The 24,137-nt window shown below is 40.2% G+C and overlaps 2 protein-coding genes across 2 annotated transcripts in view; both read right to left on the minus strand.

Annotated features, from left to right (window-relative positions):
• The window catches only part of LOC118397791 (snRNA-activating protein complex subunit 1-like), a 246,241-nt gene that overhangs the window by 103,537 nt on the left and 118,567 nt on the right, over positions 1-24,137 (minus strand). The gene's annotated exons all lie outside the window — the stretch shown is intronic.
• kcnh5a (potassium voltage-gated channel, subfamily H (eag-related), member 5a) overlaps positions 1-24,137 on the minus strand; it is a 127,661-nt gene that overhangs the window by 16,704 nt on the left and 86,820 nt on the right. Inside the window, exons 10-11 of the mRNA XM_035794026.2 lie at positions 15,680-15,932; positions 13,874-14,070 (exon numbers count right to left, since the gene is read on the minus strand). Of these exons, the coding sequence (XP_035649919.1) occupies positions 13,874-14,070; positions 15,680-15,932 (450 nt within the window). The remainder of the gene's footprint in view (positions 1-13,873; positions 14,071-15,679; positions 15,933-24,137) is intronic.

Below are 24,137 nucleotides of genomic sequence, written 5' to 3' on the forward strand. Positions count from 1 at the left end.
GAGTGAGTGAGTGAGTGAGTGAGTGAGTGAGTGAGTTGCCGTGATGCCCAGGCCCTGTCCAGAAACAAAAAAAATCTGATCTTGGATTTGCTATTCTTTTCTACATAATGCTGCCTTCGTAACCAACTGGGAGGTGGAAATTTACCACCTATGAAGTTGTAAATTCCAGTTAGATGCATTCACATGCTTTGTTTTATTTTTATTGAACTTTTATTTAACTAGGTAAGTCAGTTTAGAACCAATTCTTATTTTCAATGACGGCCTACCAAGAGCCAAAAAAAGCCTGCCAGGACGTGGGCTGGGAAAACTCTTTGAGAAACGTTGATTGGCTAATGGCCAACAATCTGCGTAAACCGTAACTAAAAGTACAGCTATCATTCTTGTAAAGAAATTATAATGAAAAAACAAACATTAATTGATTTATTTTTATAAATAATGTTTTGTTGTTGCATTTAACTGATGTTATCGAGGTCATTTCCTTAGTAGGCGACTTCAGAGGTCACCATGTGGGAGAAGTGGGAACTCAGGATCCATGTTCCCTCTATATTTTCTGGCACTGAGCAAATTTCAGGTCTTCTGAGCACAAACTTGAACATTGTGAAAATTCTGTGCAACTTCCAACGGCGGTTTACTGCGAACACTGTGGCTGTATTCGCTTTAAGTTACAGTATTAGACCGTGGTCAAGTAAGGTACTGTGGCTATTTGATCGTAACGTAGGCTGACCAGAGTGGCTTAGCATCAAAAACTATGTAGAAAAAGCATACCGTAACATTTTAAAACCTCTTAAGGATCGGACCCAATACATACATTTTATGTATGGGTGGACCCGGGAATTGAACACACTACCCTGGCATTACAAGCACCATGCTCTACGAAACTGAGATATAAAGGACCACTGTTGTTTGATGCAAGAAACCACTTTACAAAATAAAATGCATTATTATTCCCATACCATTATTACAGAGAATCAGACAAAATCATGCTACCCTCTGTCTATTGGCTATTTAGATTCTTCAAGCCTTTTTAAAAATACAACATTGCCCATTTTCGACAAAAAAAGCTGTTTTCATACTCACTTGTGAAAAATGTCTAGAAATGTACAAAGGATAAGAACAAATGTGCACACTTGGCTACATGCAGCTCTCGCTTTGATCTCAAAACAAGCGTATCTACTCATGACCGCTCATGCTGTAAACACAGTCCAGTTCAACGTGAATGGCACAGATCCATATATGGCAATGGTCTATTTGCATATAGTCCTACTGCAGCTCTGATTGTTTTTTCTGCACTGGTCTGTGTAGAGTACGGTCTGAGTCTTGAGTGTCAATGTAATGGAATCCTGCTCTTGCATAGTTAGTTCTGCGAACAAAATCTTGCATAGTTTGTTCTGTTTCGGTATGTTGCATTGAAAGTGGATAATATTGATTGATTCCATCATAATTCCCACAGTAAAGGGAAATGTAGTGTGTTCACTAAAGGGTAAAACTCTAGACAGTTGAGTGAAGTAGTTCAATCTCGTGCAAGTTGATATTTCTTCTTTGCGGCAGTCCCGGGGAGTTGCGTTCCCGCAGATTAGAGGGAACATTGCTCAGGAAAAACAGACAAGTTTCTCACTAGTAATTACCAGTTGGAGGGCTGTTCATGGGGATTTGTCCCAGTCGTATGAGATAAATACCCACTTGGTCATGAATGCAGAACACTTCCATGGTAGTTTTTTTTGTAACTTTATTCAACTAGGCAAGTCAGTTAAGAACACATTCTTATGACAGCCAACCGGGGAACAGTGGATTGATTGCCTTGTTCAGGGGCAGAACGACAGACTTTTACCTTGTCAACTCGGGGATTCAATCAAGCAACCTTTCGTCCACTGGCCCAAAGCTCTAACCACTAGGCTACCTGCTGCCCCATTGACTCTCCCATTTAACTGCCCCTAATTGACACTTTTTTTTGCTACAAGTTTTGAGTCCATTGGAGAGGATCATTTTGAGCAAAGTGAGGTGTAGAATCACTGATCTACAAATAGTATTCCCTGCCTAATAATAGATTTTGTGCAGTCAAGATTCGCAGAGCTATGCCTCCCCTGACCCCGCCAAACACACGCACACCAGGAGGCTGAAAGCAGTATGGGTCAGCCGCAGAACAGTGCCCCTGGAGCAGATTAGGTAGTTAAATTACTTGCTCAAGGGCAAAACGCAGAAGGTGGCACCTGAAACTCTGATTCCAGCAACCCTCCAGTTGCCAGCTCGCTCCCGCCAAATTTGTCCTTGTCCGTCATTGGGTCCAAAACAGCAAAGCTCTGGTTACTGGCCTACTGAAATATCCAACAATTCACAGACGTGACATCTGTGATAGGATATTGAGTAATATATATCTGATGGGCGTACATATAATGAAATTGTCTCCATCCTCTTTTTCTCCATCTCTGGACCCTTTTTGACTCTGGGTTTCTGTGCTCTGGGTTTCTGTGCCCTTAGTGATGCTTTGATTATATACAGTATTACTTAGATCAGTGCATTCGGAAAGTATTCAGACCCCTTGAGACTTTTATAATTTTGTTATGATACAGCCTTATTTCAAAATTGATTTGTTTTTTTCCTCATCAATCTAACAATACCCAATAATGATAAAGCGAAAACAGGTTTGTAAATGTTTTACAAATAAAAATCAGAAATAACTTATTTACATAAGTACCCTTTGCAATGAGACTCAAAATTGAGCTCAGGTGCATCCTGTTTCCATTGATCATCCTTGATATGTTTCTACAACTTGACTGGGGTAAATTCAGTTGATTGGACATGATCTGGAAAGGCACACACCTGTCTATATATGGTCCCACAGTTGACAGTGCATGTCAGGGTACCCCAACAAATTCTACAACATTGAAAGTCCCCAAGAACACAGTGGCCTCCATCATTTTTAAATGGAAGAAGTTTGGAACCACCAAGACTCTTCCTAAAGCTGGCTGCCTGGCCAAACTGAGCAATTGGGGGAGAAGGGACTTGGTCACCTTGATCAAGCTCTAGAGTTCCTCTATGGAGATGGGATAACTTTTCAGAAGGACAACCATCTCCATAGCACTCCACCAATCAGGCCTTTATGGTAGAGTGGCCAGCCAAAAGCCACTCCTCAGTAAAAGGCACATGACAGCCCGCTTGGTGTTTGCCAAACAGCACCTAAAAAACTCTCAGACCTTGAGAAACAAGATTCTCTGGTCTGATGAAGCCAAGATTGAACTCTTTGGCCTGAATGCCAAGTGTTACATCTGGAGGACACCTGGCACCATCCCTACAGTGAAGCATTGTGGTGGCAGCATCATGTTGTGGGGAGGTTTTTCAGTGGAAGGGACTGGGAGACTAGTCAGGATCGAGGCAAATATGAACGGAGCAAAGTACAGAGAGATTCGTAACAAAAACCTGCTCCAGAGTGCTCAGGACTTCAGACTGGGGCAAAGGTTCACCTTCCAACGGGACAACTACCCTAAGCACACAGCTAAGACAATGCAGGAGTGGCTTTGGGACAAATCTCAATGTCCTTTAGTGGCCCAGTCAGAGCCCTGAATTGAACTCAATCGAACATCTCTGGAAAGACTTGAGAATAGCTGAGCAGCGACGCTCCCTATCCAACCTGACAGAGTTCGAGAGGATCTTCAGAGAAGAATGGGAGAAACTCCCCAAAGACAGGTGTGCCAAGCTTGTAGCATCATACCTAAGAAGCCTCGAGGCTTTAATCGCTACCAAACATGCTTCAACAAAGTACTGAGGAAAGAGTCTGAATACGTATGTAAATGTATTATTTCCGTTTTTTATTTTAAATACATTTGCAAAAAAATATAATACAATACTCCATATATATGGGGTATTGTGTGTAGATTGATGAGGGACAACCCCAATTTAATCAATTTAGAATAAGGCTGTAATGTAACAAATGTGGAATAAGTCAAGGGGTCTGAATACTTCCCGAATGCACTGTATAGCGTATTTTTCTTAAAGCTTGATGGTTGTTCAGGTAAGCATGGTTGTTCAGGGAAGGATGCAGGATAGTTGCTTAGCTTTGGAACATTCTCAGCACATTTAAGGAACTTAACGAAATAAATGTCATTACATTAACTGAACATTTCTTAAAAGTTCAAATGTGGTTACATTTCATTTAAATGTTGATAATGTTCTAGGAATATTCTCCCACTGGTTTGACATTGACAATGTTCTCAAATAGTTCAGAGAACTTTAAGAAACAATGTTCTTCTGTGGAAATGTCATTACTTCAGCATAACCTTTCCTACAGGTTCTCTCATGATTCTATTTAAAGTCATGTTCTCAAATTGTTCAGAGAACGTTAACGTTCTATAAAAACACACAAGAAAACTTTTGTAAAGTTCAGAGAACGTTCTAAGAATATCATTTAAAAACATATACAGTACCAATCAAAAGTTTGGACACACCTACTCATTCAAGGGTTTCTCTTTATTTTTACAATTTTCTACATTGTAGAATAATAGTGAAGACATCAAACTATGAAATAACACATGGAATCATGCAGTAACCAAAAAAGTGTTAAACAAATCTAAATATATTTCATATTTGAGATTCCTCAACGTAGCCACCCTTTGCCTTGATGACAGCTTTGCACACTCTTGGCATTCTCTCAACCGGCTTCATGAGATAGTCACCTGGAATGCATTTCAAATAACAGATGTGCTTTGTTAAAAGTTAATTTGTGGGAATTCTTTCCTTCTTAATGCATTTGAGCCAATCAGTTGTATTGTAACAAGGTAGGGGGAGTATGCAGAAGACAGCCCTATTTGGTAAAAGACAAAGTCCATATTATGACACGAACAGCTCAAATAAGCAAAGAGAAATGACAGCCCATCATTACTTTAAGACATGAAGGTCAGTCAATATGGACAATTTCAAGAACTTTGAAAGTTTCTTCAAGTGCAGTCCCAAAAACCATCAAGCGCTATGATGAAACTGGCTCTCATGAGGACTGCAACAGGAAAGGAAGACCCAGAGTTACCTCTGCTGCAGAGGATAAGTTCATTAGAGTGAACTGCACCTCAGATTGCAGCCCAGATGAATGCTTCACAGATTTCAAGTAACAGACACATCTCAACATCAACTGTTCAGAGGAGACTGTGTGAATCAGGCCTTCATGGTCGAATTTCTGCAAAGAAACCACTACTAAAGGACACCAATCAGAAGAAGAGACTTGCTTGACCCAAGAAACATGAGCAATGGACATTAGACAGATGGAAATCTGTCCTTTGGTCTGATGAGTCCAAATTTGAGATTATTGGTTCCAACCACCATGTCATTTTGAGACACAGAGTGAACGGATGATCTCCGCATGTGTGGTTCACACTGTGAAGCATGGAGGAGGAAGGGTGATTGTGTGGGGGTGCATTGCAGGTAACACGGATTTATTTAGAATTCAAGGCACATTTATGCAGCATGGCTACCACAACCTTCTACAGCGATACACCATCCCACCTGGTTTGCACTTAGTAGGACTATCATTTGTTTTTCAACAGGACAATGACCCAACACCTCCAGTCTGTGTAAGGGCTATTTTACCAAGAAGGAAAGTGATGGAGTGCTGCATAAGATGACCTGGCCTCCACAATCACCCGATCTAAACCCAATCAAGACTGTTGGAAAAGTATTCCAGATGAAGCTGGTTGAGAGAATGCTGAGAGTGTGCAAAGCACTCATCAAGGCAAAGGGTGGCTACACCTTTTTGGGTAGTACATGATTCCATATGTGTTATTTCATACTTTTGATGTCTTCACTTTTATTCTACAATTTAGAAAATGAAAAAAAAAAAAAAAAAACCTTGAATGAGTAGGTGTGTCCAAACATCTGACTGGTACTGTCATATACATTTTCTTCTTAGTATGAATAGAACTCTCTATATCCTCCATATTGCCAAGTGTGTTAGACCCACACACAAATTATCCACACCTGATCTCAATGAGTGCTTGTTTCCTTTGAAATAGGTTCTGTTTGAATCAGGGCTGACCCCATTTAGTCGACTGGTTGATTGTTTGGTCGATAGGCTGTTGGTCGGCCGAGATTTTCTTTAGTAGAGTGGTCACAAATGTATTTATTTTTCATCGCACACGCGGCAACTGTCTGATTCGTGCCTAGAATAATCCATTGCAGAGGCCACGGGGAAGGCACAGTCCGGCCACGTTGTGTGCGAGAGCATTGCAAATTATTATTATACCAAATATAAAAATATTTTTATTTTTATTTTTACTATAGACATAGGCAACTTAACATTTCACAGACATGGATCCACTAAACTAGACATGACGTTGGCTAGGACTTAATACCCAGCCAACATAAAAAATATGAATAAAGACAAAAACCACCACCTCAGTCATGCATACATTTCAACAAACATTAAAGATATCATACATGTTCCCTCAGTTTCCACACCCATCTTGTTGCTGCCATACGGCATAGAGTAGCCCACTTTTTTTCAATATTAAATAATAATGCATTTGATTCATCCACTGTCTTAATGATGGATAATTTGATTTCCAGTTAAGTAAATGTTTTTTTTTATTGCAGAGAAAAGAATGGTCCATCCCAATGGGTAGCTCATCGCAAACTCACATGCCATGTCTTGAAATATGCAGATAGACGGATAAAAATTTACACTGCAACACTTCTGATAGCCAACTTTCTAACTCCGCCCATAACTTTTGGACTTTATAGCACTCCCATGAATTATTGAGTCATTGCTTGACTCAACTGCCTTTGTGCTATAGAATTTGTGAATTTTGTCTCTTGTATAATACATTCGGTACATTTGTTTATACTGGATTAAACATACATTTTCGTTAAGTGTAATTTCGTTAATTATGTTCTATCACTCCCTCCATCATCGGAGGGGGCCACAGTGTCTCCTAACCCCTCCTATCTCAGCCTCCAGTATTTATGCTGCAGTAGTTTAAATGTCGGGGGGCTAGGGTCAGTCTGTTATATCTGGAGTATTTCTCCTGTCTTATCCGGTGTCCTGTGTGAATTTAAGTATGCTCTCTCTAATTCTCTCTTTCTCTATCTCGGAGGACCTGAGCCCTAGGACCATGCCTCAGGAGTACCTGGCATGATGACTCCTTGTTGTTCCCAGTCCACCTGGCTGTGCTGCTGCTCCAGTTTCGACTGTTCTGCCTGCGGCTAGGGAACCCTGGCCTGTTCACTGTGATTACTATTATTTGACCATGCTGGTCATTTATGAACATTTGAACATCTTGGCCATGTTCTGTTATAATCTCCACCATTGCCTGGTTCCTCTCTAGGTTTCTTCCTAGGTTTTGGCCTTTCTAGGGAGTTTTTCCTCGCCACCGTGCTTCTACACCTGCATTGCTTGCTGTTTGGGGTTTTAGGCTGGGTTTCTGTACAGCACTTTGATATATCAGCTGATGTAAGAAGGGCTATATAAATACATTTGATTTGATTTGATCTTGCGCCAGTATCAGTTATTTTTCAAATATTGTTTCCAATATAGGTTTGCAAGGTTTTGTATATCTCACATATCATATGAGTATTATTTTCTGACTGAAATAGGATTCCCTCAACATTGCTCTGATGTTCAAAAGATTTCAGATCTACATTTCGTGATAACATTTTTAAGTTTCATGATTTAGAAAATGTCTACATTGATCAGTCCAAAATAGCTTTTGAATTCTGTAATGAAAATAATTGTATTTCCTATTGTTTCATTTAATTAGATCTGTTTTTATGTTGTTGAGTAATGGAATAAAGTTATCTTTATATATGTGTTGTTTGTTCTCACTTATTTCACATCTTAAATATTTGTTGTGATCCACTTAAAGGATTGCTTTAGATAATGAGTGATTTTTCCTATTGCCATTATTTACTTTTTTTCCCAAATACATTTTATATTATGAGATTTTAGAGTATTCTGGTAATATTTATATTGAGGGGGGCATTGAGTTTTCAATATTAGTCAGGTATATCAGGAGATCATCGGCAAATACATTTAGTTTATATTCATGTTTACCAATACTGATACCTGTTATGTTTGTGTCCTGTCTAATTCTTTCTGCTAGCGGTTTAATTGCAAGTGCAGACAGGAGGGGGGAGAGAGGACATCCCTGTCTTGTGCTCCTTTCTAAAGCAAGTTAATCACATGTATTATTTGTATATATTTTTGCTTTAGGATATTTAGATAATATTTTAATTAAATGTATTTTTGAAAGCTGGAAAGTTGAAGGCTTCTGAAGTTTTGAAATGAAATGGCCATTCAAGACGGTCAAAAGCCTTTTCAGCATCAACAGCCATTATTTATATACCTACATCTGTTTTTTTTAGCTTATTGTATTATACTGAACATGTCCTTGTATTTGTTCGCAGGTGTCTATTTTTAATAAACCCTATTTGATTAATATGTATCAAGTCTGGTAAGAACTTTGCCATTCTGTTTGATACATGGAATTAGGAACCACTGAATTGAGTGACGTGTTGTCAAATATTTTGTCCCAGAATGTTGAATAAAATTCCATGGGAAAGCTGTCCATAACTGGTCTTTTTCTCTGCATGAATATTTTAACAGTGTCTAATATTTTGTTATGATTGATTTATATTTTTAGTGATTTGTTTTTGTCTGCTGATAGTTGCTTCAGGGTTGTTGAGTCTAAGAAAGTTGTAGGATCAGTCCAACTGTTGTTTAATTCGGATTTACAGTATATAGAATTTCATAGAAGCATTGTTGTTTCTAATTAAAGCATTTGTATCCTTATATTTGAAAAACTGGTTTGACGTGTATTCGTTTTGTGAGGGCTGTGAGGTGTTTATGTAATGGCCGTTGGTGGTGGAAGAAGGTGAGGACCAATGTGCAGCGTGGTAACTGTCCATATTTTTAATAAAGTAAATGAACACTGAACAAAAACAACAAAGTGAACGAAACCGAAACAGTTCTGTCTGGTGCAGATACAAACACTCAACAGAAAACAATCACCCACACCACACAGGTGGGAAAAGGCTACCTAAGTATGATTCTCAATCAGAGACAACTAACGACACCTGCCTCTGATTGAGAACCATACCAGTCCAAACACAAAAACACCACATAGAAAAAGGAACAAAGACAACCCACCCAACTCACACCCCGACCATACTAAAACAACGACATAACAAAAGAACTAAGGTCAGAACGTGACAGTTTACCAGGTTTATTTGCCATTCAATTGTGTGCTACAAAATTGCTTCCAACACTCTTCTCAGCAAACTGGATGCAGTTTATCACAGTGCCATCCGTTTTGTCACTAAAGCACCTTATACTACCCACCACTGCGACTTGTATGCTCTAGTCGGCTGGCCCTCGCTACATATTCGTCGCCAGACCCACTGGCTCCAGTACATCTACAAGGCCATGCTAGGCAAAGCTCCGCCTTATCTCAGCTCACTGGTCACGATGGCAACACCCATCCGTAGCACGCGCTCCAGCAGGTGTATCTCATTGATCATCCCTAAAGCCAACACCTCATTCGGCCGCCTTTCATTCCAGTACTCTGCTGCCTGTGACTGGAACGAATTGCAAAAATCGCTGAAGTTGGAGACTTTTATCTCCCTCACCAACTTCAAACATCAGCTAGCTGAGCAGCTAACCGATCGCTGCAGCTGTACATAATCTATTGGTAAATAGCACACCCATTTTCACCTACCTCATCCCCACAGTTTTTATTTACTTTTCTGCTCTTTTGCACACCAATATCTCTCTACCTGTACATGATCATCTGATCATTTATCACTCCAGTGTTAATCTGCAATATTGTAATTATTTGCCTACCTCCTCATGCCTTTTGCACACATTGTATATAGACTCCCCTTTTTTCTCTGTGTTATTGACTTGTTAATTGTTTACTCCATGTGTAACTCTGTGTTGTCTGTTCACACTGCTATGCTTTATCTTGGCCAGGTCGCAGTTGCAAATGAGAACCTGTTCTCAACTAGCCTACCTGGTTAAATAAAGGTGAAATAAATAAAAAATTAAAAAATGAATTTAACCTGTAGTTGTTGGCTCTCTTCAAATAAAATATTATATTATTTCTTAAGTTCAGAAATGGTATTTTCTTCTTTACCTTGTAAATATTTTTTATGGGCCTTTTCTAAATTGGTGATTTATTTTTCATTCATTTTCATTTCTAACTCAGAATATATTATCATTACCCTTACGTATGCATGCAAAATTATGTCGGGGGTCAGTTTTTCTCTGTCCTCTGTCTACATTTGTAATGGTAAAGTAAAACTTTTTTTTTTTTGCATATTTAGTAAATGTCGGGTCTTGAAGATGTGTTCTGTTCATTCTCCATATGTCACTATTTGTATTTTCTGTTGGTGTAGTTATACATGATGCAGGAGAATTTTCTGATATCACTAAGTCATGGACTTTTTAACCCAGTATATTGTTGAGTGCATTTTTGGAAAGACAAATGTAGTCAATTCTTGAATAGATTTTCTTACTTTGAGAAAAAAAGAAGTAGTCTTTTGTAGTTGAGAATAGTAATCTCCAGGTGTCCTGTAGGCCTGCCACTTAAGGCCTGCCACTTAAGGCCTACCACTTAAGGCCTACCACTTAAGGCCTGCCACTTAAGGCCTGCCACTTAAGGCCTGCCACTTAAGGCCTGCCACTTAAGGCCTGCCACTTAAGGCCCGTGCTCAGTTTGTAATACCTTGTCAATGAAAGTATATTGGCTGGTGGGGAGAGTGGGTGCACCGAAAGGCCAGAGTGAGATGAGTTGAGAGGCACCACATAACGTGTCTGATGCCCTCCCAGCTACCCCGTCCTAATCCCTCGGATAGAGCACATCTCCACTCTAAGCAATGACCACCATTAGATCTTAGCTATAATGGAAAAAAATGAATAATAATGACTCGACGTCCTCTCCTAATCGGGCCAGAACTAATTCATTTTACAGAAGGTTTGCAAGTCACAAAAATCAACATAATTACATTGTAGTATAGATACATCCTTCTTTTCGCCCTCTCCCAAGTCAAGCGTATCCCTCTCCACCTCCCCCTCCCAGTTTTCCTCCCCCCTTTATCTCACCTAAGCTGAGCTTCCCCTCTTCCCTAACTGGATCAAGTACCCTCCCCCTTCCTCCCCCACCGCCTTACCCACCCAAACCACACATACAACGGCACACACATACACTTGAGAGAGTATTTTATCTTTCTGTAATAGAGACCATGTAATATCTAACAAAAGGGTATTTTTTTTCATTTAATTATCTCTCATGCTTTATTTGTTGGTCCTAGATGCTTCCACTTCACAATAACAGCACTTACAGTTGAACGGGGCAGCTCTAGCAGGGCAGAAATTTTACAAACAGACTTGTTAGAAAGGTGGCATCCTATGACGGTGCCCCATTAAAGTCACTGAGCACTTCATTAAGGTCATTCAACTACCAGTGTTAGGCTGTGGAGTTTGCATGGCTGTTTGCCTCGATTTGATATACCTGTTAGCAACGGGTGTGGCTGAAATAGCCAAATACACTAATTTGAAGGGGTTTCAATATACTTTTGTATATATAGTGTATCTTAAAATGTTCAGTGATGTAGAATTCACTACCAAATGAGCCTGGCGTGCCAGAGATGTTAAAGATGTTAAAATATTCACAGGATTGTGGTAAGAATGTGTCAGAATTGCTTATTTCTGAAGATGTTATTTGGTCCCATCTGTGATTGTAAAAAAAATGTAAAACTCTCCAGAGTGGCACAGTGGTCTAAGGCACTGCATCGCAGTGCTGAAGCTCCACTACAGCCAGGGTTTCGATCCCTGAACAGCTTGCCCCTCAGTGACGGCCAGCAGCAGCAGCTCCGCCTCCATGGTTAGATGGGCCATGCGAACATTGCTTGGATTGTTTTGCCAGCTATTTGCTATGAGGGGGAACTACCCAAATGAAATTAGCAGATTTTCATAGCATAAATTATAATAGCACAATGTAAATACACCATCTTGAAGGTGCTTAAATGTGCATCACTTCAGTCAGAACTTCTGGGTCTGTTCTAGTCTCCATCCCAATGAGGCTCTTGTGCCTGACGGTTTACTTCCTCACGTGAGACAAGATCTGTGCCATCAGTTACAGATGGCGCAAAAACAAAAAACAAATTGTTATCAACTTCCAAAGAAACAATCTTAACAGTCATGGGAGCATGTGACCTGATAAACTGGACAACTAGATCCAACAAGAGTCAAAGGAAAGAGGCCAAGGGATACCCTAGCTAGAACCTTCTCGCAAATGAAAAAGCATGGCAAATTTCGCTTCCCCGTGTTTTTCATCAGGTTCTACTGAAGGTGATCAGGCCACATGTTGTATGGACTAAAACAGCATAAAACAGGGTTTATCACAAAGCATGATGAAATGAATTAGCCAGATACAGACATTTTGAGAAACATTGATAAATAGTTTGGTATTTTTTGGGGTCAAATTAACCTTTGATAAGCACAGCTGAAGCTTGCTAGCTAGTCTTTCTAAACTAAACTTGCTAGCTAGTCTTTCTAGACTAAATCGGGAAATATAAAATAATTTCTGAATGAAAGTTAATTGGCTAGCGCATCATACTTTGTGACATTATGTTAACTAGCTATCCCCAGTTAGACAATGTATTTTCACTTATTGCAGCTGCATGCTTGTTGCGTTCACCCTGGTTTCCACTAGTTACCATAAGCACAAAGTCAAAATTGGCTAAATCGTAAAAATTAATGAAAACAAAAGTTACCTTTTTGGTCTTAATTTAAGGTTAGGCATAAGGTTAGCAGTGTGGTTAATATTAGGGTTAAGGTTAGGGTTAGGTTTAAAATAAGATTTGAAGAAAATACATTGTGGAAATATGAGGGCTATATGACTTGGTAGCTGTAGTAACTAGTGCAAACCGTTCTCCCTGGTGCTGGCTGCTCCTTCTAAATAGTATAATTTAATCTGTTCAAAAAAAGTGGCAGCATATGCAGCAGTCATTCGGTTTTTGACATACACCTCCCGCCCTGGGAATTCAGCCAATCAGAGGCCGCAGTTGTCAATGTAAATATCCATTTTATATGTTTGAAGATTCAATTTTGAGTTGTAAAATTCCATAGGAATGCATATCGTAACACATAATTACTCAAAATTTAAATATATTCTTACAATGGGACCATAGCAGATTGGTCTGATACTAGAATACTAAATGTATCAAGTAATATAATTGGCCTCAATAAATCCAACATGGGATTTTACTACATTATAATGGAATGTATGGAGCAGGTTTAATCAAATCAAAGTTTAATGGTGGCGTACACAGTTTAGCATATGTTAAAGTGGGTGCAGCGAAATGCTCGTGTTACTAGCTCCTAAGAGTGCAGCAAAAATGTAAAATTAGTGCACAAATAATCATCAAGAATGTCATAACGAATCCAGTTGACAAGCCAAATGTCTGTCACGCCCTGATCTGTTTCACCTGTCCTTGTGATTGTCTCCACCCCCTCCAGGTGTCGCCGATTTTCCCCAGTGTATTTATTCGGAAAGTATTCAGACACCTTGACTTTTTCCACATTTTGTTACTAGTTCAGCCTAAGTCACTCAAACTTCATAATGTGGTTACATTTTTTTTTAAACAGATTTGATTTTCTCATAACAATGTTCTGTAAGGGAGAGAAATTAAACAATGAAGCGCATTCATGCACCCCCCCCGCCAACACACACACCCTTACATACACACATAAATATGAAATTATCAACTGAACCTGCCCCAAAAACTCTAAATGTGCAGAAGCTGGATTGCAATGTAGAACGTTCTACCAGCTGAGATAGGAATCGAGTGTGCTGCTGTCTTGTCTGTTGTGTTAATGAATGTGCATATTCCTTACCCGTTTGCGTAAATTGCAGGTGAGAATTAGGTTGCGGGAGAATGTGTTGGCAAAAGCCGTGTAGAACTCCAACACCTTCAGCAGAGCATCTCGCCGAATTACGTGCAAGTCGCAGTAGGTGAGAGCCCGAACATTGGCACAAGCATGTGCCAGATTGGCTTCCTTCCAGAAGACATCCCCAAACACATCTCCCTTACCTGGGGAACAGGAAAAGTAGCATTACTTTGGAAAAAAAACACCCCAAAACATTTTTTTTTTTACTAGTTAGGTTCCCTACAATTGGTGACAAATTCTCCCACCAGTGGTGTGTTTCCATCACACTGACTTTTTGCTGATAAAAACCAGTACCTGATGATGTAATGCACACAAATGTCAAAATCTAATGTTCAATGTGTAATATCGTCACAAAAACTGTTGCATTAATTAGCAAATGTGCCTACTCTGACAAATGATCTGTTTGCATTTAGAAAATGAATTGGTTAGTGTCATCAACAAAGTAACTTAAGGAAAAGTGTCGCTTTGCCACCCTCTCCAGCCTTTCAAACTTAAAGGCCTGGTGCAGTCAAACACGTTAATAGACCAATAAGAAACAGCGTTCCAAACCTCTCTGGAAATAACATTTTGTTTTCAGTTTTCTCCTCCCTGCTCAGGCCACTCTAAGAGCAAAATTCTTGCTTGAGAAATGGTTCTTTGCTCAGAAGCTATTTTTGTTTCTACTTAATTGTTACCCATAAATTATTTGATATTGAGATAAAAACAGCGGGATTGGGCCTTTAAGCACAATGACAGAGCAAAGCGATTGTTGTGTGTGTAGTTATTCCACAATTCAAAATCTAGAAAAAACTTGGTAGAGGGAACACTTCAGGGAGTTTTAAAGGTAACTCATGCAAGGAAGATTCCCTGGTTGTTCTATGGTTAAACATCAAATTCATAGGCAGTGTTTAAAAAGCTGTTCGCCGGCATAAAACACGACATTTAAAAAACAATCTGGTTACTTTGATTATTCCATCAGTGACAACAAGCAAATACATCTACAGACAGACAGCAACAATACAGTACACAGTCGGCTCGAGTGGACTAATCACCGTAATCAGTGGCTTTTTAACCGATTGTGTTCAAAGCCAGCGAACATTGGGGCAGTTCACCAAAATTACACATTGGTTTCCTTACCCTGTAAGCAGTCTATGGACTAGGTATGACAGCAGGTATAGCAGCATTTTCTAGTTTCATGTCCAAATTATCCTAAAGTATATCAAATTGATTATGTAGCTCAATGAAGTTACTTATTTTCATCTGGACAATGTGTGCCACAAATTGTAAAACGTTAGCGTTTGGAACAGTGGCCAGATTGGCGTACCTCGCATGAGCTACAGTTAAACACGCTGAAGTGTTCCCCCTTACCTTTCGTATTCGTAACTGATGTGTATTTTGTATTCTGCAGAGATTATTTGAAAAATAGACCTTTGTCTCAACATGACTCCCTGTCAAAATAAAGAAATACATATATTTTTTTTATAAAACATAGCTCTCTCTCATACCTTGTCAATAGACAGCTTACAGGGTAAGGACATTTGGGTGAACTATCCCTTTAAACACTGCTGAACTTTGCCTTGAGAGCATAGTATAACTGTCCTTCCCTATAATAACAAAAATCGATCTATTGCTTCAAAATGTCAATTTCATAGATTGTCATTCAATGAGCAGCACTGTCAGGGTATTGTAAGACAAACATATGGGCCCCTCTCAGTTGAATCCTTAATTGATTCAGAATTAATCAGGGGTGCCACAGACCCCAGCGGTGCTTACCTAGAATGGCGATGACCTCGTCGTCCTGAATAACTTCCAATGACCCGGATACTACAAAGCAAAGGGTGTCCACACTTTCGCCAGCGTGGAATATGAGGTCCCCTGGGGCGCAGTGTGTGGTTTGGAACTCAACCGCTAGAGAGCGCAAGCAGCCATCACTGGCTAGTCGAAATGCTGGGTGCTCATTGAACACCTGTCTATTAAGGTGGACACAGATGTCTGCTCGCATATCTTTGGGACAGATTGACAGGACCTAAAAGGGAGGGTACAAGAGCACAATTTGGTCACACTAACACTGGGATAGTGTTAAAAACAAGTTACAGAGCATCTTTAACAAGAGCAAGCTCAAAAATGATAAATAAGCTATAAGTCAGGGGTGTCTAATTTATATTGCTCCAGGGGCCGCATTTGTGGCTTGCCACCAAACTGTAAAAACAAATACTCCTGTGTCTATTATTTTGGGGATTTTCAATGCTCCCTGACTGTTTAGATTTTTTAGGGCTTGTTAGAGGCTGAGACACAGTGAATAGATATACTGTATGATTCCCTGATATTACACACTGAACACATTTTACTATGTTGGTGGGAATCACCTTGGCGTGTTCCATATTACCAAACCAGTCTTGAAAAGAAAACAGTTCAATTCAAGCAAGTTTATAGAACAGTGACTGGTGTAACTGTAACTGACTTTAAATGTACCTTTCGTATTGAGCGGGAACATTGCCTTTAAAAGCTGCATTGTTGACAGCTTTATAGACTGAATCCCAGCCTATGTTTTTTTTAAATTATTCAATGGAAGTATCCCAGTGTCCTCATGTTGTAAAACCTATATTTACAGTTATTGATAGTAAAGTTGCAGGAAAGTAGCGCCCAAAAATGTATTTGTTACAGACCTGGGTTCAATTACTACAATATTTGAAATAATCAAAAATACCTTAGCTGTGTTTGATTGAGATTGCCTAGACCAGGGGTAAGCAACAGGTGGGAATTCAGCAATAAAACTTTTTTTGGGGGGAAGTCTGTTCCCAAGTATTGCCACAAAAAAAAAAGAGACATTTGATTCTAACTCTGAGTCTCTACTGTTATCCAATGTAAAAAAAAAAAAACATTTCAAATTTTGCAACATAGGACTGAATCCAGGTGGTGGGTCACACATCTTAGGTAATTGAGAATTTTCTTAAATGGAGGCCACAGATGCTCAAATCTAGGATCATTTTAATAGCCTTCTTAGTTTTTATTGATCTGTACAATATATGAAATAATTTTGCTTAGTTTCCAGCATTCAAAATAATAGATTGATCTCTCTAAATCAGCAAAACATGTCACGACAACTTTACTTATCACGACTGGACAATTTGCCTGCCCTAAGTACTATAAACAATGTATAAACATTAAGTGGCAATATGTTACTTTTTGGCGACCTGACCAAATTTTCATAGAATTGTGAGTTATAGATCTATCATTCTCATTGAAAGCAAGTCTAAAAAGCAGTAGATCTGTTCTATGTGCGCTACTCCTATGCTTTCAGTTCTTAAGTTTTTAGTTTATTTTGTCACATAAACTGAAATTAGGCAAACTATTCGAGTTTTAGCAACCAGGAAATGGCAGAGCGATTTTTGCACATAGCAACTTTAATATATGACATGACATATCACATTTATTGTTTTGCAGTGTATAAACAGTTCAATATTTTCATTAATAAACAGTTCAATATAAACAAAAACACGTATGATGGGTAACTAAACTCAGCTAAAAAAGAAATGTCCCCTTTTCAGGACCCTGTTTTCAAAGATAATTCAGAAAAACTTCACAGATCGTCATTGTAAAGGGTTGAAACACTGTTTCCCATGCTTGTTCAATGAACCATAAACAATTAATGAACATGCACCTGTGGAACGGTCGTTAAGACACTAACAGCTTACAGACGGTAGGCAATTAAGGTCACAGTTATGAAAACTTAGGACACTAAAGAGGCCTTTCTACTGACTCTGAAAAACACCAAAAGAAAGATGCCCAGGGTCCCTGCTCATCAGCATGAATGTGCCTAAGGCATGCTGCAAGAAGGCATGAGGACTGCAGATGTGACCAGGGCAATAAATTGCAATGTCCGTACTGTGAGACGCCTAAGACAGCGCTACAGGGAGACAGGACGGACAGCTGATGATCCTCGCTGTGGCAGACCATTTGTAACAACACCTGCACAGGATCAGTACATCCGAACATCACACCTGCGGGACAGATACAGGATGGCAACAACAGCTGCCCGAGTTACACTAGGAACGCACAAGCCCTCCGTCAGTGCTCAGACTGTCTGCAATAGGCTGAGAGAGGCTGGACTGAGGGCTTGTAGGCCTGTTGTAAGGCAGGTCCTCACCAGACATCACCGGCAACAACATTGCCTATGGGCACAAACCCACCGTCGCTGGACCAGACAGGACTGGCAAAAAAGTGCTCTTCACTGACGAGTAGCGGTTTTGTCTCACCGGGGGTGATGGTCGGATTCACATTTATCATTGAAGGAATGAGCGTTACACCGAGGCCTGTACTCTGGAGCGGGAAGGATTTGGAGGTGGAGGGTCCGTCATGGTCTGGGGTGGTGTGTCACAGCATCATCGGACTGAGCTTGTTGTCATTGTAGGCAAACTCAACGCTGTGCGTTACAGGGAAGACATCCTCCTCATGTGGTACCCTTCCTGCAAGCTCATCCTGACATGACACTCCAGCATGAAAATGCCACCAGCCATACTGCTCGTTCTGTGTGTGATTTCCTGCAAGACAGGAATGTCAGTGTTCTACCATGATCAGTGAAAAGCCCGGATCTCATTCCCATTGAGCACATCTGGGACCTGTTGGATCGGAGGGTGAGGGCTAGGGCCATTCCCCCCAGAAATGTCCAGGAACTTGCAGGTGCCTTGGTGGAAGAGTGGGGTAACATCTCACAGCAAGAACTGGAAAATCTGGTGTAGTCCACGAGGAGGAGATGCACTGCAGTACTTAATGCAGCTGGTGGCCACACCAGATACTGACTGTTACTTTTGATTTTGATCCCCCCTTTGTTCAGGGACACATTATTCCATTTCTCTTAGTCACATGTCTGTGGGACTTGTTCAGTTTATGTCTCAGTTGTTGAATCCTGTTATACAAGAATTATACAAGAATCATGACATATAAATATTTACACATGTTAAGTTTGCTAAAAATAAGCATAGTTGACAGTAAGAGGACGTTTCTTTTTTTGCTGAGTTTATTTATAATTTGAAAGTATTTTTCATGGTTGTAAAGGCGAGGGATGCAAATGCCACAGCAATTCAAGAAAATCCCATTTATTTCTGGAATTATTCCTAAAGTTTGGAAAGCAGGACATGTATTTCCTCGGCACAAGGGCGGGAACCCTATTGACCTAAACATCTACCGCCCTATATCAAAGCCTTCATGTTTGACAAAAATATTAGAAGCATTGATACTCTCAACTTCTCTCCTTGATATTTTTTTGTTACCCCCTTTTCTCCCCAATTGCTCTATATCCAATTGGTAGTTACAGTCTTGTCCCATCATAAACAACTCCCAATAGGACTCGGGAGAGGCGAAAGTTGAGAGACCTCCGAAACACGACCCTACCAAGCCACACTGCTTCTTCACACACTGCTCGCTTAACCCGGAAGCCAGTCGCACCAATGTGTTGGAGGAAACAGCATACAACTGGCGACCGAAGTCAGCGTGCATGAGCCCGGCCCGCCACAAGGAGTCACTAGAGTGTGTTGGGACAAGGACATCCCGGCTGGCCAAACCCTCCCCTCACCCGGACGACGCTGGGCCAATTGTGTGTCGCCTCATTGGCCTCTCGGTCGCGGCCGGCTGTGACACAACTTTTCTCCTTCTTAACCAGGAAGTGTATCTTAAATACAGCCTTATTCTAAAATTGATTAAATAAAACTAATTCCTCATAAATCTACACACAATACCTCATAATGACAAAGCAAAAACATGGTTTTAGATTAAAAATGTATTAAAAATAGAAGACCCTTTGCTATGAGACTCGAAATTGAGCTCAGGTGCATCCTGTTTCCATTGATCATCCTTGAGATGTTTCTACAACTTGATTGGAGTCCACCTGTGGTAAATTAAATTGATTGGACATTATTTGAAAAGGCACCCACCTGTCTATATTAGGTCCCACAGTTGACAGTGCATTTCAGAGAAAAAACCAAGCCATGAGGTCGAAGGAATTGCCCGTAGAGCTCCGAGACAGGATTTGCATCAAGGCACAGATCTGGGGAAGTGTACCAAAACATTTCTGCAACATTGAATGTCCCCAAGAACACAGTGGCCTCCATTATTCTTAAATGGAAGAAGTTTGGATCCACCAAGACTCTTCCTAGAGCTGGCCGCCTGGCCAAACTGAGCAATCGGGGGATTAGGGCCTTGGTCAGGGAGGTGACCAAGAATTTGATGGTAACTCTGACAGAGCTCCAGAGTTCCTCTGTCGCGATGGGATAACCTTCCAGAAGGACAACCATATCTGCAGCACTCCACCAATCAGGCCTTTATGGTAGAGTGGCCAGACGGAAGCCCCTCCTTAGTAAAACACACATGACAGCACGCTTGGAGTTTGCCAAAAGGAACCTAAAGATTGGGCAAAGGTTCACTTTCCAACAGGACAACGACCCTAAGCACACAGCCAAAACAGAGCAGGAGTGGCTTCGGGACCCGATCGAACATCTTTGGAGAGACCTGAAAATAGCTGTGCTGCGATGCTCCCCATCCAAAAGAACTCCCCAAATACAGGTGTGCCAAGTTAGTAGCATCATACCCAAGAAGACTCAAGGCTGTAATTGTTGTCCAAGGTGCTTCAAAAAGTGCTCAGTAAAGGGTCTGAATACCTGTGTGATATTTCAGTTGATTTTTTTAAATACATTTGCCAACATTTCTAAAAACCTGTTTTTGCTTCGTCATTATGGGCTATTGTGAGGGGAAATAAACAATTGAATCCATTTTAGAATAAGGCTGTAACGTAACAGAATGTGGAAAAAGTGAAGGGGTCTGAATACTTTCCGAATGCACTGTAAATACCTTGTCATTGGATCGTTGACAAGTTGTCATTTAAAACACATGTATATGAGCTAACAAAGACACTGTAGAATCAAACTGGTTTTCTACTGCAGAAATAAGTTGTGCCTTTCGCTTGATAGTAGAAAACAATTTGTTCAGTCAACTTTTTTGTCAGCCCTAGACTATGACAACATAATCTATATGAACGCCGCTGCCACTTCTTTAAACTATTGGATACTGTTTATTATAGTGCACTCCTCTTTATTACATGTGACCGATTTTGCACATACAGTTGAAGTCAGAAGTTTACATACACTTAGGTTGGAGTCATTAAAACTCGTTTTTCAACCACTCCACAAATTTCTTGTTAACAAACTATAGTTTTGGCAAGTCGGTTAGGACAGCTACTTTGTGCATGACACAAGTAATTTCTCCAACAATTGTTTACAGACAGATTATTTCACTTATAATTCACTGTATCACAATTCCTGTGGGTCAGAAGTTTACATACACTAAGTTGACTGTGCCTTTCAACAGCTTGGTAAATTCCAGAAAATGATGTCATGGCGTTAGAAGCTTCTGATAGGCTAATTGAAATCATTTGATTCAATTTGAGGTGTCCCTGTGGATGTATTTCAAGGCCTACCTTCAAACTCAGTGCCTCTTTGCTTGACATCATGGGAAAATCAAAAGAAATCAGCCAAGACCTCAGAAAACAATTGTAGACATCCACAAGTCTGGTTCATCCTTGGGAGCAATTTCTAAATGCCTGAAAGTACCACGTTCACCTGTATAAACAATAGTACGCAAGTATAAACACCATGGGACCACGCAGCCGTTATACCGCTCAGGAAGTAGACGCTTTCTGTCTCCAAAAGATGAACATACTTTTGTGCGAAAAGTGCAAATCAATCCCAGAACAGCAGCAAAGGACCTTGTGAAGATGATGGAGGAAACCGGTAGAAAAATATCTATATCCACAGTAAAGCGAGTCCTATATCGACATAACCTGAAAGGCCGCTCAGCAAGGAAGAAGCCACTGCTCCAAAACCGCCATAAAAAAGCCAGACTACGGTTTGCAACTGCACATGGGGACAAAGATCGTACATTTCGTACAAAAATAGAACTGTTTGGCCATAATGACCATTGTTATGTTTGGAGGAAAAAGGGGGAGGCTTGCAAGCCGAAGAACACAATCCCAACCGTGAAGCACGGAGGCGGCAGCATCATGTTGTGGGGGTGCTTTATGTGGATATATTGAATCAACATCTCAAGACATCAGTCAAGAAGTTAAAGCTTGGTCGCAAATGGGTCTTCCAAATGGACAATGACCCCAAGCATACTTCCAAAGTTGTGGCAAAATTGCTTAAGGACAACAAAGTCAAGGTATTGGAGTGGCCATCACAAAGCCCTGACCTCAATCCTATAGAAAATTTGTGGGCAGAATTGAAAAAGTGTGTGCGAGCAAGGAGGCCTGCAAACCTGACTTACTTACACCAGCTCTGTCAGGAGGAATGGGCCAAAATTCAAACAACTTATTGTGGGAAACTTGTAGAAGGCTACCTGAAACATTTGACCCAAGATGATCAATTTAATGGCAATGCTCCCAAATACTAATTGAATGTATGTAAACTTGTGACTTACTGGGAATGTGATGAAAGAAATAGAAGCTAAAATAAATCATTCTCTCTACTCTACTCGGATTAAATGTCAGGAATTGTGAAAAACGGAGTTTAAATGTATTTGGCTAAGGTGTATGTAAACTTCCGACATCAACTGTATCTCTGTGATCTGTATCAGAAAGTGGGCTGGCTCTCTCTCACAAATCATAGAACTTAACATTGGTTTATTTACAAAGTTCTCATGCTAAAACTGCCATATTACCTCACATCGCTCCTAACCTACAGAAGTTCATAATACCTTAACTCGCTCACAGAAATGGCTAACTGTGGGGGGTGACATTCATCTTGTTGCCACTGATTTACAGGTAACTGACATAATAAAGGAAACACTCCAGTAAATGAGCGATACAATTTATATTTAAAGCAGTTGCTTCCACACAGGTGTGATTCCTGAGTTAATTAAGCAAATAACATCCTGTCATGCTTAAGGTAATTGTGACGAAGCTGACTCGGTAGCACTCGTCACGAATGCTCATTCTTTAATTACTCTTACAACTTGTTTAGCGCATTCATGTTTCCCCATATCTAGTAATTCATTTATCCTAAATGTTCTGTATATACGGTTGTTCTTTTCCTCTTTTGCCAGCATCATGGCAAAGCTAATGTGTTGAGGAAATGGTCCGTCGAGTTGCATTGTGACGCATTTCAGTTTCATATTTAAATGCAGAGATCGACCATTTTGCAATTCACCCAGTGGATGCGATGTTCTGGTGCACATGAACACTTGCTTCACTAACGGGAAAGAAGTTGGTTTATTTCCATATTGTAATGTGTGCGTCGCAGGTGCGTGGCTCCGTAAGTAATACGTTTTGCCGTCTGTTGGCCTTCAGAACTATTGTTTTTGAAATGTGTATTCATTAATGTAAAGTATTCCCTCCTTGAGGATAAGCCAGGAATGTTTAAGATGTTTATTTAGACGGAATATGTAAATGTGGGTGCAATGTTACATGATTTAATATGTCATATTTGGGTAAAGAGCTCCATGGTTAATGATATGGTCCATAGGGAGGAGCCATGGGTATAAAGGTACCTGTTCAACCTGTGAGCAGGAGGGATGTTCTAGCTCTGGTATGTGAGCTGGGTGGGGAAGTTGTCCAGAGCCTGGTATACCCTAACTTGATTTAGTTGGTTTGAAAGGGTAGGCCTGATTGAGGCTTAGCCTTTTGATTTATATTCAAACCTGCATTTTAGTGTTTACTTTATTTTGTCAGATACTTGTAGGTGAAACGGCCTTCAGGTTTTATGTGCCGCATACATGGAATTAATTTCAGGACACTGAGATCAGACTGCTTAGTACCTTCCAGTCATTTCAGGGCATTGGTGGGAGACATGTTCAGAGAGTAGCGTATGTGTTTTTTGTCATTTACTTCTGATATCTTGATGGGCTGGGGAAACTGTAGGGGGAAACTGTTTGGTTGATTCCATTTCGTATTACTACTGTATTGTCACGATTGTTTAGAGATGGATTGGACCAAGATGCAGCATGGTATGTTTCCATCCTTTTATTTAGAAGAGAAACTTAAAGCACCAAATGAATAAAGAAAATAAATTAAACGTGAAGCTACATGCAGTGCAGAAAGCAACTACACACAAACATAGTCAAGATCCCACAAATCACAATGGGGAAAATGGCTACCTAAATATGATCCCCAATCAGAGACCACAAACAGCTGCCTCTGATTGGGAACCATACCTGGCCAACATAGAAACATAATCACCTAGAGGAC

The sequence above is a fragment of the Oncorhynchus keta genome, chromosome 19 (genome assembly GCF_023373465.1).
Source record: "Oncorhynchus keta strain PuntledgeMale-10-30-2019 chromosome 19, Oket_V2, whole genome shotgun sequence".
Classification (NCBI taxonomy): domain Eukaryota; kingdom Metazoa; phylum Chordata; class Actinopteri; order Salmoniformes; family Salmonidae; genus Oncorhynchus; species Oncorhynchus keta.